The 17,894-nt window shown below is 39.8% G+C and overlaps 1 protein-coding gene across 50 annotated transcripts in view; it reads right to left on the minus strand.

Moving 5' to 3' along the window:
* DTNA (dystrobrevin alpha) overlaps positions 1-17,894 on the minus strand; it is a 456,419-nt gene that overhangs the window by 71,982 nt on the left and 366,543 nt on the right. For 40 of the 50 annotated variants that reach the window (XM_086372816.1, XM_086372803.1, XM_086372794.1 and 37 more), the window contains 4 exons: positions 16,336-16,441; positions 13,797-13,963; positions 11,132-11,256; positions 5,164-5,247 (listed from right to left, as the gene is read on the minus strand). In XM_086372816.1, coding sequence (XP_086228942.1) covers positions 5,164-5,247; positions 11,132-11,256; positions 13,797-13,963; positions 16,336-16,441 — 482 coding nt within the window. Of the gene's footprint in view, positions 1-3,342; positions 3,433-3,507; positions 3,803-5,163; positions 5,248-11,131; positions 11,257-13,796; positions 13,964-16,335; positions 16,442-17,894 lie in introns of those variants that run through there. The other 10 variants (XM_086372806.1, XM_086372791.1, XM_086372808.1 and 7 more) reach the window with 2 other exon arrangements.

Here is a 17,894-nt window from a genome sequence, read left to right on the forward strand (position 1 = left end):
TTAACATGAAAGTAACAAGATTTAAATAAAAGTCTTGCCTAGAGCAATAATATAATGTAAACAAATTATGTATAATTATCATTACAATGGTTAAATGGAAAATGATATTTGAACCATGATAAGTTAAGAACAGATATTTCCTTTTTTATTGATTCTTAAATAATTGATAATTTTTTTAGTGTTTGGGGTTATGAAGAATGACTTGTAAACGTGGCTTCCTCCTTATCTGTCAGTTGGGAATAATATTTTGCTTATCACTGTAATTAACACAGACTATGCCAAGGTCATCAAACTAATTTAAATACAATAAAAAAGAGTCCACAAGTCAGGTTTTTCAAGAGATAATTTGTTTACAACTCTTGTTTCCTTTCGTTTCTAGCCTTCAATATCTTTGATGTGAAATGTAAAATATCTTCCACATGCAAATCAGCAAACATGCATAAAAATAGCTCAGCGTCTCAGTGGGAAAATGAGTTGTCATCAATTTAGGCTGGCATGAAAGTCAGACCATTTTAAGCAGGTACCATGGAAGAAATAATAAGAATTCTAGGTCATATGTGATTCACTACATTTACTGTGTTCCCCAGATAATATCAAGCTGTTATCAATTGTATTTTTGCCAAGAGAAGCCTAAAACGTTTGTTGGGTATGGGGCACACACAGACAGCAACTAAGCAACTCTAGTAAGAGTGAAGAAGAGGTGACTGCATATTTAATTATACACTAACATTTTAGTATAGGGAACAGAGTTGAGTTCAAAGACCAGTTTAATTCAAGTTTGAAAAAAATCTAGCATCTCAGTGGAACTCTGGGAATAAAGAAAGCTACATGGGATAAATATTTGCAGAGTGTTTATTTCAAATTTCATACAACATGACCCTAAAGAATAAAAAGAAAGAAGAAATCTTCAGGTGGTTGATTTCTAAGTGTATATCTGTTTTTATGATGCTGATTTATAAATTTATCTACTTTCCTGACTGAAAAGGAAAAGGCTTTAATCTCAGAAAATATTAACTATGAAGAAAACTGATTTTCAGAAGCAAAGGCTGAATTCAGTACCTCAGTTTTGTTTCTATTCGCTTTTGATTACCAAAGCATAAATGCTTCAAGTTTAGTTTGAATATTATACATCAGATTAAAAATCTGGATTGTTAGGTCAAGACTCTTTGGGAAGGCAAAGTTTCATTTGAAAAAATGAAACGGGACACAGAGAACTAGCCTTTCTGTGGTTGAAAATCCAAGCAAATCAACCAACTGACCAACCAGTCAACCAACAAAAATAACTTGCAAATGCTATTTCATTGAAAAGAATCAGGATTTGGGAAATGCGTGGTTAGGCAGCCTATCTTCCCCATATGTACCCCTGGACCTGAGACAGTATTAGTAATTAACCAAATAACATGATGATAAACCAGAAAAGAGTATGTTAGATTGTGTTCAACACTATGAATTATAAGCCAGGCTCCAACATTTGGGACAGTGATCAGATCTGGCTAGATGGTATACATAATAGCCAAACTGATTCTTCTTGTGAGCAGTTAAGAGTTTAGAGGTTGCATGTGCAAAAATATTGAAGAGATGTTTCTAAAATTGAAAGTAAAAGAATCTAACCATTCAAACTTTTAGAATGCCCTTATTGTATGAAGAAATGGCCATAATAGCCATAATTAGTGAAACATTTTACACAAGAAAGGACTGGTTAGCTCTCTCCATAAATGAGGGAAGGATTTGGGCAGATAATTAAGATTTTACAAAGGGGGCATGATGCCGAAAGAGACAGAGCAGATACTCAGAGAGGCACAAGGCTGTGGGCAGTGAGGTGGGAAAAAGGGCCTTTTGGGCCCAAATCTGTGGTCAGCTCTTGCAATAATATTTGCCATAATGGCAAGCTATCTTTCATAAGTTTAATGTGGCTGCCCTATCATATATCATACATCATATATTGGATCTTTTTACCTAGTGGTGATAATATGCTTCCCTTTCTTATAAATTAATGCACTTATAAAAAAATAATCTAGGTTTAGGGATATAGTTATGACCAAGAAAATGAATGAAGTGAATTAGTTCATGAATTGCATTATTTGATCCACACTGTATCTAACAGCTAAACATCACTGAGTTCTTATACACACACACATACAGACTTCAAAGGGTTAAGGGAGAGTATCTTTGAGAATTCCCTCTTTTCTTTTAAGGGAAAAGTTAATCAAGTATGTAGCTAGAAATAGATATCAGAAGAGGGGATGGGGCAGATGGTGGTAGTAGCCAGAGTTACACCCTCATAAATATGTGTGAGTTAGGTTACTAGGATGTCAAAAGACTTCAAAGATAGACCCTCGCACCTTTTGAAGATCAAAGTGTACACTTGTAAAGGATTCTAGGTGAGGAATGCCAAGAGTTTGTGGCAAGGATTCTGGAGTAGTGATTTCAGTTCATCCTCATTCTGCTTTATCTTTGTACGATCTGTCATTATACCAAAGACCAAAAACTCAGACTAAATAAAACATCTCATGGCAAACTTCTTTACTGTTTTAATGTGGCCTTAACACTGACCAGCACCACTCTCGGCTTGTTTAGGTTTTATCAGATTTTCAAAGGGGCAGTTACAATGGGGTAGGAGTGAGGGGTGAGCTCTAGGTCGTATTTCTTTGGTTCAGTTCCAGTTGTTGGGAGATCAGTGCCTTTAACTGATGTCCACAGTTGGCATGATGGTTTCCATGAACCTTAGTGTATGGTTACGGCTAAGAAATCAACAGTCGATCACCACCAGCATTATCAAACAATAAAAATTAAGCACTCACAGTCTGAAATTGTTTTCTTTTTTTTAAATTGCTGCTTCAGTAGGAATCAGACTGCTTACCTGGGGGAAAATTGGTCCAAGCCCAGTGGGACAGAAGGATATATATCCTGAAGTCTTTTACTACAATATGGTCTAGCCATGTGATGTTGTCTTGGTCTCATCCAGTTAGGGCTGGAAGCATTCCACAAGCCTCTTTAATACAAGAGTCTAAGGAATCACCATCTGGGGTTTTACAAACTGTACCAAAGCAGAGAATCATCCAAAGAAGGAGATCCAATGTGGTACTCTTCACACATACACATCTCATACATACCGGTATGAAGACATAAAATCAGTAAAAGAAGTGGAGAAGTGGAAAGAGAGAAGAGAGCCAAGTAGTGCAGCTCAAGTTGGAAATTCTCAATGGAATTTCATGAACCCCCAGAAGACCTGTTTTTCCATCAAATCCCCAAACTACAAGGGGATTTTAGTGATGACGTAGGACCAGCAGTCTAGCTATGGAACTACTTCTACGATTAGTGATTCAGGGCTGGGATACTGACCGTGTGCCGTGGTAAAGCTGATTTACATACAGCTTTATGAGTGAATGCTCCTCAGCCACAGGGCTGGATGCACTTATCCCCTCAGGTAACCTGAGGGATGCAAACAACGAGACCTCGTTAAAACCTCCCATGGACAGAGCAAGGCCCACTCAGAGAGGAAAGATGTTCAGTGTATACAGCTTTATTGAACAGCACCCTTAAAACAGAAACCAGAGGCCAACCTCTGTGAGGAGAGCAAGAACTGCAAATTGTGAACAACGTGCTTGTGGTTCAGAGGGAACATTCTAGAAGGACTGAAAATGGAAAAAAAGGGAAATGATCCTATTTTGGGATCATTTGGGTGCAAGGGATACCATGCACCCTGGAGGAAGCAGAACAGCTCAAAGTATTATAGGAATAGTTTAGAGTAGAAGAAGCCATGTTATCCATCTAGACGTATCCACCATAAGCACCGTCCGAGCTGAAATGATATAAAATGACCTTCAGTAAGGATGGGGTCTATCTCTGCTGGACATTCACAGAATGCAGAGCTTCCTAATACAAGAATCTCTTTCCTGACATAGAGGCACAGGCCTGTGTTTCTAACAGATTTTACAGTTTGTAATTTTGTTTTTTTAGAAAGGATGGTTGAATTTGCTGGTGGTTCTGAAAAGGAATGCTAAAGGAACATACTGAGGGCTTCAACCATAGGATTTCACTGTGGATGTTCTGTCGTTCAATTGCCTCCCCATTTCTATTTGTTACAGACTTGCTGGATTTATAGGAAGGAAACATCATGAATGACCACATTCTGTTTATTCCACTAATTACAATTATGGGGAATGTCTTCATCTCAGGTTCCTGATGACGGGCAAATCCAGGGACTCAAGGGAAAAATCAGCAGTGTTCTAAGTCTCACTATCTGCACATCTTCACTAGAACATCCCAGGATATTACAGGGAAACTGATGCCTTAGCAACTCTTCGAGGAAAGCATTGATTATGACTGTTTTTGAAACACATGAGGCTATTTTATTTATTTTTTCCTACTCAAAGGCATTTTAAATCTTTCATTCATTTGTCCATCCCAATTTTCCTCACCTTTGTTCCTGCTTTCCTGTGAGCCTTCTCCCTGTATTTCTAAAATAATTCCCTGGTGCTTTATTTGTGATATTTGATCAAATGACTTGAAGTGCGTCTTGACCTCTGCCTAGTCACTGTGCTGGTTTCAGGAGAAGTATCTGCTTCACCTGTTTGCTTACATGGCAATGGGCCTTTGTGCAAAAATGAGACCTGTATCCACTCTCTCTCTCTCTTTTTTAAAAGTTCTTATTCTTATCCATGAATTACTTATGTAGAAACTGTATGTCCAAATTTGGATTTGAGCCTCCAGCCTCAGGAACTCTAGAATTTACTAAGAAGATTCTTATATACCTGGAATTTTATGTTATGAGATGCTTCAGAATGTCCATCATAATTCCTTATTGCATCTTGAGATGCCAATTCCTCAGGTTAAATGGGGCCATTCCAGGTGCTATAAAAGTGACTTTTTCAATGAGATATAATGCATGTGTGTTAGAAGTAAAACTTAAACATACCGTGCATTCTTACTATGGATGGATTGTAAGTGAAGTTTCCAGGGGTGACTTTCATCCCCAAAGCCATCCCTGCCCTCTACAAAAGCATCCAAATGAATGAAATTGATGCCTTGTGACAGATATTTACAAACGAGTTGCTAATAATAATCTTCTGCTCTTGGCTTACATGAGAATATTTTTCTCGCCACAGAATCAAGCCTCATTATCAAAGAGACAGTCTGTTTTATAATAGGACTGGAACTTACCTCCTGGTAATAAAAGGACTTCCTGAGGAGGGGACAGAGTGGGAGAACAGGGTGTCATTCATGCTGGTTACAGGTCTGGGTGGCCTAAAAAAAGCACAATGTGGATGGAAAGTTAAAACAAGTAAAAGTCACAAGTTAAAACTATCCAATCCCTCAAGGAAAGAAGCTGGGAAATCAGAGTTCTTATCTTGTGTGTATGCATGCTAAGTCACTTCAGTCATGTCTGGCTCTTTGCGACTCCATGGACTGTCTACAGGATTTTCCAGCAAGAACACTGGAGTGGGTTGCCATGCTCTCCTCCAGGGGATCTTCCTGATCCAGGGATTGAACCTTCATCTCTCATGTCTCCTGGCTTGGCAGGCAGGTTCTTTACTACTTGAGCCACCTGGGAAGCCCAGTTCCTATCTTACCCAGGATCAACATGAATTTTTACATTTTCCAATTCAATTCTTGAAGTGTTTTGGGAACTTAAATTTCCTTGAGAAGACAGAATGTCTGTTAAACATTGAGCGGGGAAGATCTCTGGATGCCACAGGAACGTTTATTCTTGAGTTTTGAGCCTTGTTGTAGAGTCATATTCTTGGATGGAGTGAGGATTTTGAGGCAGCCAACTGCCTTCTAAATGGGTTTCCCAGGTGGTTCAGTGATAAAGAATGTGCCTGCTAACTCAGGAGTGTGCTTAGTTGCTCAGTTATGTCTGACTCTTTGTGACCCCATGGACTGTAGCCCTGCCAGGCTCCTCTGTCCATGGGATTCTCCAGGTCAGAAAACTGGAATGGGTTGCCATTCCCTTCTCCAGGGGAATCTTCCCAACCCAGGGATCAAATCCAGTTCTCCTACATTGCAGGCAGATTCTTTACCATCTGAGCCACCAGGGAAGCTTTCACCAAAGCAGGAGATGCAGGTCCAATCCCTGGGTCAGAGATCCCTTGGAAAGAAATGGCAACCCACTCCAGTTTTTTTGCCTGGAAAATCCCATGGACAGAGCAGCCTGGTGGGCTGCAGTCCACAGGGTCTCAAAGAGTCCCACATGACTGAGTAGTGACTGAGCATGCACGCACTGCCTTCTAAAAAGAGAAGCCCAGAAAATTTGAGGATAATCAGACTCCAAATCTCTTGGAAAGAGGAGGATTGTACAGACACTTCATCCTGTGTTCCACATGAAGATGGCCCTCTCCTGATACTCCCTGTCTGTAAGGTCCCAGCTGCAAAATCCTATTGCGCCTTCTTTGACCTTTGTTCTAAGGGAAGATGCAACTAAGCACCATAGGGATTTACTGACTTTCTGTTATCTGGACATACAGTGCAAGGCAGCCCATAGACACTTTTTTCCTATATTATTAGAGGAAGAAAATAGGGTTCAATATTCCTCAGAATTGCCCACAAGCCTAAACATCAACTGCATCACATCTGTCATCCCATCTTAATTTGCACCTCACCTTGTTATTCTTTCCCTATCAGTGAGGTCTTAGTTCAGGTAAAATGATAGAGCTAAGATCGCTGCCTCATCTCCAAGCAGCTTTTAGTCTCATTTTAGATTTAGGTGTTCCATGGTACGATGAGAAGGGATTCAGAGGTCAGAAGCTGGGTGACAGGGCAGGGTGGTGTTCTGAGTAAGGAAATTTTGGTTTCACTATAATGCTACATGTGAGTTTGACAGTACAGAATTTTTTAAAAGATGAAACATGAATACAGTAGCCTATAGAATCGATTTGTGTTGACTCGATCAAGAGTCAAATTTGTGAAGGTTTAATTTTTATCTTAGGAAACAGGAATTAGTTTGGATTCTAAAACGAAGAGATTTCTAGGAAAAAAGTAGACATGTTTGTCCCAATGTATTTATGAGAATGGACATGACACATGGCAGGTTTTAAAATGTCAGCACAAAATGCAAAAATTCATTGAAACTTTAGGTTCCCAGTACCTGGTGCTAAACTGTGTTCTTGAATTTTTTTAAAGACACATTCTATGTTTGGTGAGGTCAAAATAGCAGGATTATTATTGAATCTACTCAGACATATTAGCCAAAATTCTGAAAACATTGTTTTATACTACTTATCTAGGATATGCCTAATACCTGAGACTAGTTTAAAGCTAATTCTGCTTTGAGCAGTACACTTTCACTTTATAAGAAGGGTGTTAATTTCAAACAAACGTGCTCTGTGAATTTTGAAAGGTTAGGTTATATCAGATTTTAAAACACTAAGCAGAATGAAATATTTTCATTTTAACTTTGAAAAAAGTGGAAAAAAATCAGCTTGACATTTCTGGTTTTCTTTTGCCTCTTTATAAATGTCTCCATCTTGCTCTCTCTCTAGGAAATGAGAAAACAAGAGGATCTGGAATGCTTTCTGAGTAGCCAGGTACATTTACTCTATTGAACCTGGTCACCACAAAGCTGAATTTGCAGTTCCTTGGTATTTGCTCTTTAATACACTGTGTATGACAAACCTAGAGAGCAAATTAAAAAGCAGAAACATCACTTTGCTAACAGAGGTCTATATAGTCAAAGCTATGGTTTTTCCAATAGTCATTTCTGGATGTGAGAGTCGGACCATAAAGAGGGCCTAGAGTTGAAGAATTGATACTTTCGAATTGTGGTGCTGGAGAAGACTCTTGGGAGTCTCTTGGACTGCAAGGGAATCAGACAGTCAGTTCTATTTTTTTTTTTTTTTTTAAATTTTCGCCTCCCTCGCCGCCGCGGCTGCCTCCGCCGCCGCCAAGGCTCACACTCAGCCGCCGTCGCCGTAAAGCGCCTCGGCTGTTACCCCGGGTAAAGTTTCCTGGGCCTGGCTTTACGACACTTCCCTCAGACAGTCAGTTCTAAATGACATCAACCCTGAATATTCAGTGGAAGGACAGACACTGAAGCTGAAACTCCAATACTCAGGCCACCTGCTGGGAAGAGCTGACTCATTTGAAAAGACCCTGATGCTGGGAAAGACTGAGGGCAGGAGGAGAATGGGACAACAGAGGATGAGATGCTTAGATAGCATCACTGACTCAATGGACAAGAATTTGAATAAACTCTGGGAGATAGTGGAGGACGGAAGAGCCTGGTGTGCTGCAGCCCATGGGGTCGCAGAGTCAGACATGACTTAGTAACTGAACAACAACAAGCAAATGGCCTTATGTGTAAGGTTCATCATGAAAATGTTGAACCTGGGACTTGGGCTAACCTTGGCACCAAATAGCAGTTTTCAAAGGGACGTATTTCCTCTACAATCACATGGCAAGTTACTTTATCTAACAAATGGGTCACAGTTAAGAATTTTAAATATGTTTAGTCTTTTGAAAAAGAAATAGCTCCAGAAAAAGTCACAGAGGCCTAGTGCAAAGTTTTCTTTCTGGACAAGATGTTTGCAAAGGACATTTTATATAAATGGCATTCTTTTCATAAAATGAAAGTGCTCAGCTTTAAGGCAGAATTAGTTTTAAACTAGCCTCTTGTCTCTCACTTGTTTTGTGTCTCATAACCACTTATAATTTTATAAGTCCTTATAAGTGCACTGAAGATTATTGAACTACTTACCAAGTATCTCTTTTGGCAGCAAAAGAATTGAATAGAATAGAGACAGTTAATCATGATAACATTTACAAGCAATACAATAGCTAAGAACAAATGCCAAAACACCAAAATATCACCACTTAAGTGGCTTTTACATGCCTATGATGATTTAGAATAGCTAAATGAACAGTATATTTTCAGATTAGAAGTCTTAGATATCCCCATCCATATAAAAAAGAACATGAATATCTATTCAGGGAAATAACATCTGGGGAATAATAATTATAAAAATGTCTAAAGCTAAAATAATAGGAACAAATCTGTTCTAATATCAATTGGATATTGTACATCTGGAATTTCTTGTGTGTTATTTCAACAATTAAATATTTCATACAATTTGTCTTTTATGAAACTGATGCACTAACTACTGTATAAGAAGGCATCTCAATTTGTCCTTTAAAACTGACATTCACCATGGAAACATCAATGAATACAGATCAGTGTTTGGATTCAAGGACTGTTTTAATCATCTGGTTAAATATATGGGACTTTTAGCAGAAGAAGGCACATTTCATGTAGAATTTTAGGGGAATCCTGAAACTCTCCATGGAATCCAAATTGTGTAGCTGATGCCCTCAGTTCAGTGAATAACATATCAGATCATATTGCCAATATAAATAAAACATTTTTACTCATTGGTCAACTAACTCACACCCACATACACCCACACACACTCCCAATCTTGAGCGCTGACTGGGCACAGAGCCCAGTGTGACTGACGTGAGGCTGGCTTTACTCACACACGTGGCCTCGTTTCTTAATTCTGTCTCTAGGTGGGAGGCCTCATCCTCATTCCATCTGCTGCAAAGCTCTTGGAGCCAGGCTGTCCACCCTGTCCACCCTCTAAGTATCTATCCCACAGCCATCAGCTCGGATTGAATGCTGCTCTCTTGAAAGGTAACCCCAAGGAGGCCTGATAGCAAGTGACTCTGTGGCTCAGCCAGACAGCCCAAACTTACTCTCAGTTTTTGTTCATTCATGGACAGCTAAGTGACTGTCCCCGGCTATGGGGAAGTAAGTCAAGACTTTAGAACAGCTTGCATGAGATCACTTTCTGCAAGTGGTTGGTCCTTTGGGATACTTCCCAGCTCTTTCTACCCCTGGTTTACTTTAAGGCTTATTTTTAGGAGGAAAATTTCCAAAAATAAGTCAACCACATTCTACAGAACCAGTTTACATTAGTTTTTGGATGCTTCCAGACTGTGCGGATTGCTGGGGACAACGAATCCTCAGAGTGCACACAGAAGTAAACCAAACAAAGCCCATGGGATTTATACAAATCTCTCAGACATGCTCAGCACAGATGTTTGTTAGGATCTGTTTAGGTCCATCAGGGAAAGAGTCACTGCCTTCCTAAGGCTCTGAGGTCCACCGCAATGCCTCTAAGGGGCCATGCTCTCAGTCACCTGAGGCATAACCTTGTCTTGGTGGATTCCTAACATTCAGAGGTCTTATCAGCCCACCTCTTGATGTCAACAGGCAAACATGAGCCCTGCAGTACAAAAGGTTGTGCTGAAATGCACAAAACAAAATTCAGTTCAGGAGAGGAGCTGCCTGTTCTAGAGGCTTCCTCAGGCCCCTGTGACTACACAATTCCTAACTGTAGCCCCAAAATAGCTAATGAACTTCTTTCTTCTTCTGAGCCCAAGACATCACCAAGGAAGAAATACTTTATAATGCCTGAACCTCCTGTTTTCTGAGCCACCCAGGCCTGAGAGAGGGCCCCAGGGGGAGGGGCTTTTGGGAGATAGAAGAGGTGGGTGGTAGCACCATTCCCTGACCCTGTTCCCTCTGCTACTCAAACTCACATACACTTTGGAGAAATTTTTTTAAGTCCGTTTTTGGATCGTCTGTTGAATTTCCCCAGCAATCCCTCCACTTCAACCCTCCCTTACACAGGCCATGATTCTTCTAAAGTTATGTAACTTGGGAGAAAACAATAACAACAGCAATAATTTCCATCTCTGCTGGCATCTTTAAGATGCAGAGAAAGGAGACAGTGGGCTTCTGGATTAGGGACTCAAAGCACACATGATGTTAAGGTACAGGATGCTTTACTATTGGCTGATCATGGTAATTCCATTGATTATTAATGTCCAATTGTGTAAACTCCACTAACATCTGTATTTTATAACTATAAAATTTTTGAATATTTCCCACTTCGAGGTGAATTATATGGCGCTGCATTCTTGTACTTCCGGGCAGAAGTATTGTATACCTCTTCATGGAAAGAAAAAGAATATATATATATATATATATATAATCACCTGATTTTCATTCTTCTTTAAGAAAATAAAATCTAAAACTCAGTCCCTGACAACTGATAGGAAATTGTCTTTGTATGGATCTGCACACGTGTCAACGAAGAGCTGTCTCTCAGTGTGGAGGGCAGATACTCACACGATGTGGGCCAAGTTGAGTGGTTTCTCAGGCTGGTCAGGGAACATGGGGTGCAAGGGCTCACGGCTGGAAGCACAGCTGAGAGACTTGCTTAACGCATTGGTTAGCTTCTTGGCAGGTGATTTCTGGAAGGAAGAACAAAGGTTCAAGTGTTAACAATCAACACTTACGTAACATTTTATTAGATGATTTGCTTTCATACTATGCCATGTGCTAAGCCGCTTTAGTCGTGTCTGACTCTTTGCAACCCCATGGACTCTAGCTCACCAGGCTCCTCTGTCTTTGGGATTCTCCAGGCAAGAATACTGGAGTAGGTTGCCATGACCTCCTCCAGGGGATCTTCCCAACCCAGGGATCAAACCCGAGTCTTCTGCCCTGGCAGGCGGGTAATCTTTACCACTAGTGCTACCTGTAAGCCCTTCCATGATATATATTCATTTATTCATTCAGGGACTCTTCTTTGAGAATTTACTCCAAGTCAAGGAGTTGGCTCATTGCTGGAACCAGAATGCTTGGAATTAGCCACCAGGGTACCTGACGCTGGCTGCACAGTGTCAGCAAATGCTGTGAGATATGGAAGCAGTCATTGGGGTCAGAACATCCGAGCTGGGATTTAATGAACAGCAGGAGTCCTTCTGACAAAATTCAGGGGACTGGAAGGTATCCAGAAGGAGGAAGGCCAGGAGATCTAGTTCTGGAGAGGGAAAGCAGGAGGCAGACCACTGAAGTCCTATATACCACATCCAGGGCTGTGGTCTTTATCTCAGATGCAGAGGGAGACAATGAACAACTTAAATCTCAGAGGTGACCTGATTCTAGAAGGATTGCTTCTCCTTAAGAACAGACAATGGTTTGAGAGGGATGGGAGTGGAAGGCAGGAGAGGAGTGGGCGGTTTTGCAGGAATCCAGAAGCAAGATTTTCAGGTGCGGCTGGATACATCCAATTAGAAGGAAGAGCAGAACTTCAGCCTGAGTCTTCAGAATTTAAAGTTCATGTTCTTTCCAGAGAACTCTCTCTTTTTCATTTAGCCCAGTGGAATGTTTAATATTTCACAGCCAAGATGATCAAAAATAATCTACCACATATAATAAATCTTCATGCCAATTTTTCCTTTCAGTGAGAAGAGATTTATAATTTTGTCACTTTCTTTGACACACAGAGTGCACAACTGGCAATATAAGGAAGTGACTTTCAGCTTCATTATTTAAAAGCTAAGTCATGGCAGCACCGTCCACAAAATCCCTCTTTGACTCTGGCTGGGAGACAGAATTCTTAGAACACTTGGAACAGCAGTAACAGCAGCTCTTCACCCCATAAACACTGGCGCTCCTTTGTCCTCGTGAGGAGTTCTATTTTACTCTGCAAAGACATTGTCCCATCGTATAACTGCAGAGTCCACAACCTCTAAGGAAAAGGCTCCTTATTTAACTTCAGCATTTACACACACACACACACAAACAATTACAAAATGGTTAGTCTTCAAACACCAGCTCTCTAGGATTTGAGATAGAACACACTGGGCTTCTCAGGTGGCTCAGTGGTAAAGAATCCGCCTGCAGTGCAGAAGATGTGGGTTCGATATCTGGTCTGGGAAGATACCCTGGAGAAGGAAATGGCAACCCAATCCAGTATTCTTGCCTGGACAGAGGAGCCTGGCAGGCTACAGTCCAGGGGGTCACGAAAGAGTTAGACACGACTTAGTGACTAAACAACAACATTTGAAAACTGGTAATGTGCTGTCAATAAGAAAATTTTCTCCTACCGTCTATACTAAATTGTATTTCATGATCTGCGCTAGCATATCAGTTCTCAGCAGGTGATGTAGCCCATAGTAACAGGTGGCATTTGAACTGGAATAAACCCTCAGTATACAATGCCTTAGTGAAGAATTCTTATTTGAACTCAGATTACGACATGTGCTAAACAATTAATATATTTGCACTGAATATCAGTTCCTAATAATGATTCCTCAAAAGAACATTCTGATTTAAAATGCATATTCTTAGTACTCAGCCATAAAAAAGAATAAAATGAAAAAAAAAAAAGAATAAAATGCCATTTGCAGCAACATGGATGAACCTGGAGATTGTCATACTAAGGATCAGAATACGTTCATCACAAAGACACGTTACCTTCAGCATGTTAGTATCACATATCACCTCCAGCGAGTTAGTCACGTGCACTATTCATGAAAAGATGATTTTCTAATATAACCACAATCTTTGCCTTCTTCCAAAAAATAAATAAACAAATAACATGAAACAGCATCATTAAGCCCTCATGCTCTCATGTCTTTCTTCACATTCCAGTCACGCCCTTAAGGAACTCCAGAAAGAAAAAAGGAACTAACAATACTTTTTAGGCAATGCCCACAACCCCACCCCAAATTGAAAAGAACCTTCACTTACTGTGAAAAGGAGATTATGTTCCAGAAGGCTGTCACCTAAATCGATACAGAATTATCTGTATACCAAGAAGTAATATCATTGGAGTGTTCTTATATGTTGTCTTAGGAAGCTACTCTGGGTTCAGACTCAACAGGTAACCCCCGTAAGAGGAGCAGTGGGAGGGGAAGGAAGGAGTGTGAGAGTAGAAGTTAAGTGTGCCCCCTGGTTCTCTTGCTGTTCCCTTGTGTTCTGGACGACACTCACACACCCAACTTACCCAGGACGTGTACTCTTTCATTTGGTGCTGGTTGCTATGGGAACCACCGGCATGTCCCCTCCAGAAGCAGTCTTGACAGAGCTGGTAATTGTGACACTGTTGGCATCGGTAGCGAAAGCCCAACATACTCTCACTGTGGCAGTATGAACACTCCACCGGGTGGAAGACTGACGGGCAAGCAAACGAAGAAAAAGACAAGGAAACAAGAGAATGAGTCAGAAGAATGAAAAATACAGCCCAACAAGAATTGCATTTTTCTGCTGAATAACAAGACTTCTGATGATAGCTTGGTCTGAGAGAAGTATTACCTTTATGCCTAGACTCTCACGACTCTTTTCCAGCATGTGTGTGGGGGTGGGAGAAATCAAGTGGGCTGGAGGAGAGGGGTTCTTTTAACAGCACATCTTTGTAATGCTGTTTACTCTTCTTACTCCCATCCCTTACCCTACAAGAATGTAAATTACCCAAACTGGCTTGCCTTTCCCCCCAGATGCTCTCTGTCTCCAGGAGACCAGCACAGCTCACTGAAAACTCAGAAGCACAATGGATGAACACAGATGGGTTCATCCAGTGGGTAGTGGGTAGAGAGCAAATATTAGAGAAATGGAAAACAAGAGGAAGAAAAAAGAAGAGATGGGAGGAGAGTAGAAAAACTGGACGATGAGAATATTCAGTTATTTTTTAAAAAAATAGACTAGCTAATGGGCTTATTTAATGAGTGACATTGTCTTCATTTAATAAACAGATTTAAAAAAAATTTTCTGAGAGGTAGATCGATAGGGGCCCAAAGAGCTGGACAAATTATCTGAATTCAGTTCTAATTCAGATAGTTCAAGAGACACTTTCTCTGGCAGGAAATTTGAGTTACAAAGCAGGCAAGGTATGAGATTTGAAGCTAACAAATGATCAGATCCAAGTAATTGCATGTTATGAGTTAAAGATACTAACAACAACAAGAACAATTCTTGCCTTTGGCGAAGTTACTCTCTGGCTAACCAGCCAGGGAAAATAATGCAATAAATAAATAAATAAATAAAATAAAGATGAAAAGTAAACTGTAGAAACAAAGACATAACCAAATTTTGAACACTGTCTTCTGAACCAGGATTATATCCTCCTTTTCTGGCTCTTGGGAAAGACTTGAATTTAGGGACAACTCTTCTGGGACATGGTTTAAAGAACTCATTTCCTGCAACAGGAAATACTGAGAGGAGGCATGAAATTACAACTTTATAATTGGAGAATGACTAGTTCTCAGACTGCAAACAGTAATATGAATTCACCCCACATGATCTGGATTTTGACTGCTCTTGGCTCTAGCAGACGAACAAGACACATAAAAAAACCTATGATTGGTAGTGATTACAGGGAATCTAGTGAGATCTTTCTTTAAATCTTCTCCATGAGCAAAACAGAATAAATTTATAACTTGAACTAAGAGAGATAAGTGTAGACACCAAGTGTTCTAAATGGGAATTTAAAGTTAAGCTAACTTTAACCCCAATGTATATTAAAGAAATGTGTAGAAGATTCTAGTAAGAGATAGGGGATAAATTATTTTCTATTTAAGGCTGGAGAATTCCCAGAGTTAAATTAAACAATAAATGAGAATATCTAAAGAGCAGATGGAGGCATTGAATTGTTCCCTGTTTAAATTTCTTTAAACCTTGTTCTGAACTGTATTTCATATTCAAGTTTGGATATGCCAATAGTAATTACTTTTATCATAGAAATACTTGCTTTTATAAAAATAAAAGCACATGACAAAAGTTACATTACTCATTTCTTTTGCATAACTACAGCCATTGGAAGCTTACAATTTGGAGCATATGACTAAAGCTTAGCAAGGTGCTACCATCCAGTTTTTTTCCCCATCTCCTCCACCTATTCATGCTCAAGTCCTTAGGAAGAAAGAGTCAATGCCAGGTATACCAACAGTGGAAGTTCACACCTAAAACAAATACTAGAAAATGTCACATTCCTTACTGAGGTTCTTCTTCAGTTATAGGAAGTTTTAAAGCCACATCGTACTTGTAACTGAGAGGTGATATTTAATAAGTTTTTAGAATGGACCATCGTACTTGTAACTGAGATTGTGATATTTAATAAGTTTTTAGAATGGACCATCGTAACTTTGCAGTGTGCCGATAGGGCTTTGCTGATCAGGGAGAGAGGTCAGTTCTATTAAAAATCAGAACTACTAAACAGACCTCCTAAAACAATGATGGTGGCTTAATAACTATAGACTTGATAGCCTAATTTCAATAATTGCCTTAGGAGTTTGGGATTAACATATATACACTCCTATATATAAAACAGATAATCGACATGGACCTATATACAGCACAGGGAGCCAAACCCAATGTTTTGTAATAGTCTACAAAGGAAAAGACTATGAAAACAATATACAAATATATATGTATATACACCTGAATCACTTTGCTGTACACATGAAACTAACACATTGTAAATCCATTATGTCACTTCAAGTTAAAAGAAGGGTTAAACAAATTGCCTTAGCCCAGTAGTAACTACTCACCGTTTTCTACATTCGCCAGTCGATGCAGAAGGGGCAGCCAGACCAGGCACTGCGGGGGAGGATCTGACATGAGCGTGTCCAAGAAACCATTTAAGGTGACTTTTTTCTGCATCAAAAAACCCCACAAAAATTTAGAACCGAGAATAATCTTAACTTACCTGCTATGTAAATATCATTTGAGATGGAAGAAACAAGACATTCAATTAACCCCTAGTACACAAAAAAAGAGAGCTCGAAACTAGTTCTGAATTGAAAACATTAATTGCTTTTCATAGTTGAGCCTACACGGGACTGGATTATCTCTACTGAGGTTGAGTCAATATTATCACAAGGAGGAAAACAATTTCGAGAGGGTCATTTTTCATACACGAGGGACAGAATGAAAATGATGAGCAAAACTCGGGAGTAGGCATTCATCATAAAATTTTACCCAATAGTACATCATAGCAGGCTCTACAGTTTCCAAATCAGTCAGTCTTCTAAACGTGTAGAACAGTTAACCTCTTCAACTTCCATAAAAACTAAATATTTTGTGGCTAATGTGGATGGTTCTGCTATACAAGATTAGGAGTAAATCCTGTTTGGAGGGAGCTTTCCCCTCCCTGTTAAAAGGGTTTAAAGGAAAAAAAAATCTTTTTGCTCCTTTCTTTATATATATATATATATATTTTTTATCGCAATTCAGTTGGCTTCTGGGTCATTATCCTGGACTTATCTGATGTAGAAAAGAAATGTATCTTATCTATAAGTTTCTTTCAAAATGACAAAAGAAGGTCTATTTTGCGGGGGTGGGGAGGGAAAAAAAAGACTCCTTGACTGCTTCAGGTCTAGAATCACTGAATTTCACAGAATGTTTCAGGAATGCTGGCAGAGGAAGTTGCTTTGGAGTCCAGGGACACACAGCTTTGTAAAGCTTGTTGTTCAGTTGCTCAATCGTGTCAGGCTCTTTGCAACCCCATGGACTGTTCCTTGCCAGGTTCCTCTGTCCACTGGATTCTGCAGGCAAGAATACTGGAGTGGGTTGCCATTTCCTTCTCCAAAGAAGTTCTACTAATACATGAAATTTTAGTAGTATGAGTGACAAAAAATGTACATGCAAAGTAACTATTTTACTTAAAAATCTGAATTAGAATATCAAGGTGGATGGGATAGTTTTATGAAGGGCTATGGCACCCCACTCCAGTACTCTTGCCTGGGAAGTCCCATGGACAGAGGAGCCTGGTAGGCTGCAGTCCATGGGGTCGCAAAGAGTCGGACGTGACTGAGCGACTTCACTTTCACTTTTCACTTTCATGCATTGGAGAAGGAAATGGCAACCCACTCCAGTGTTCTTGCCTGGAGAATCCCAGGGACAGGGGAGTCTCATGGGCTGCCATCTATGGGGTCACACAGAGTCGGACACGACTGAAGCGACTTAGCAGCAGCATAGTAAATTTTCAAGACTTAAATCTTACACTTGTCCTTGTAATTTAAAAAATAACTGTTTTGGTCTCCTTCTATTAATGCTTTTATTGGTAGATATATTTAGTTATTTACCTCAAAATACTGGGCTTCCCTGA

This window comes from Bos grunniens, chromosome 24 (assembly GCF_055505025.1).
Source record: "Bos grunniens cultivar Pamir isolate PY7600 chromosome 24, Bosgru_T2T1.0, whole genome shotgun sequence".
NCBI lineage: Eukaryota > Metazoa > Chordata > Mammalia > Artiodactyla > Bovidae > Bos > Bos grunniens.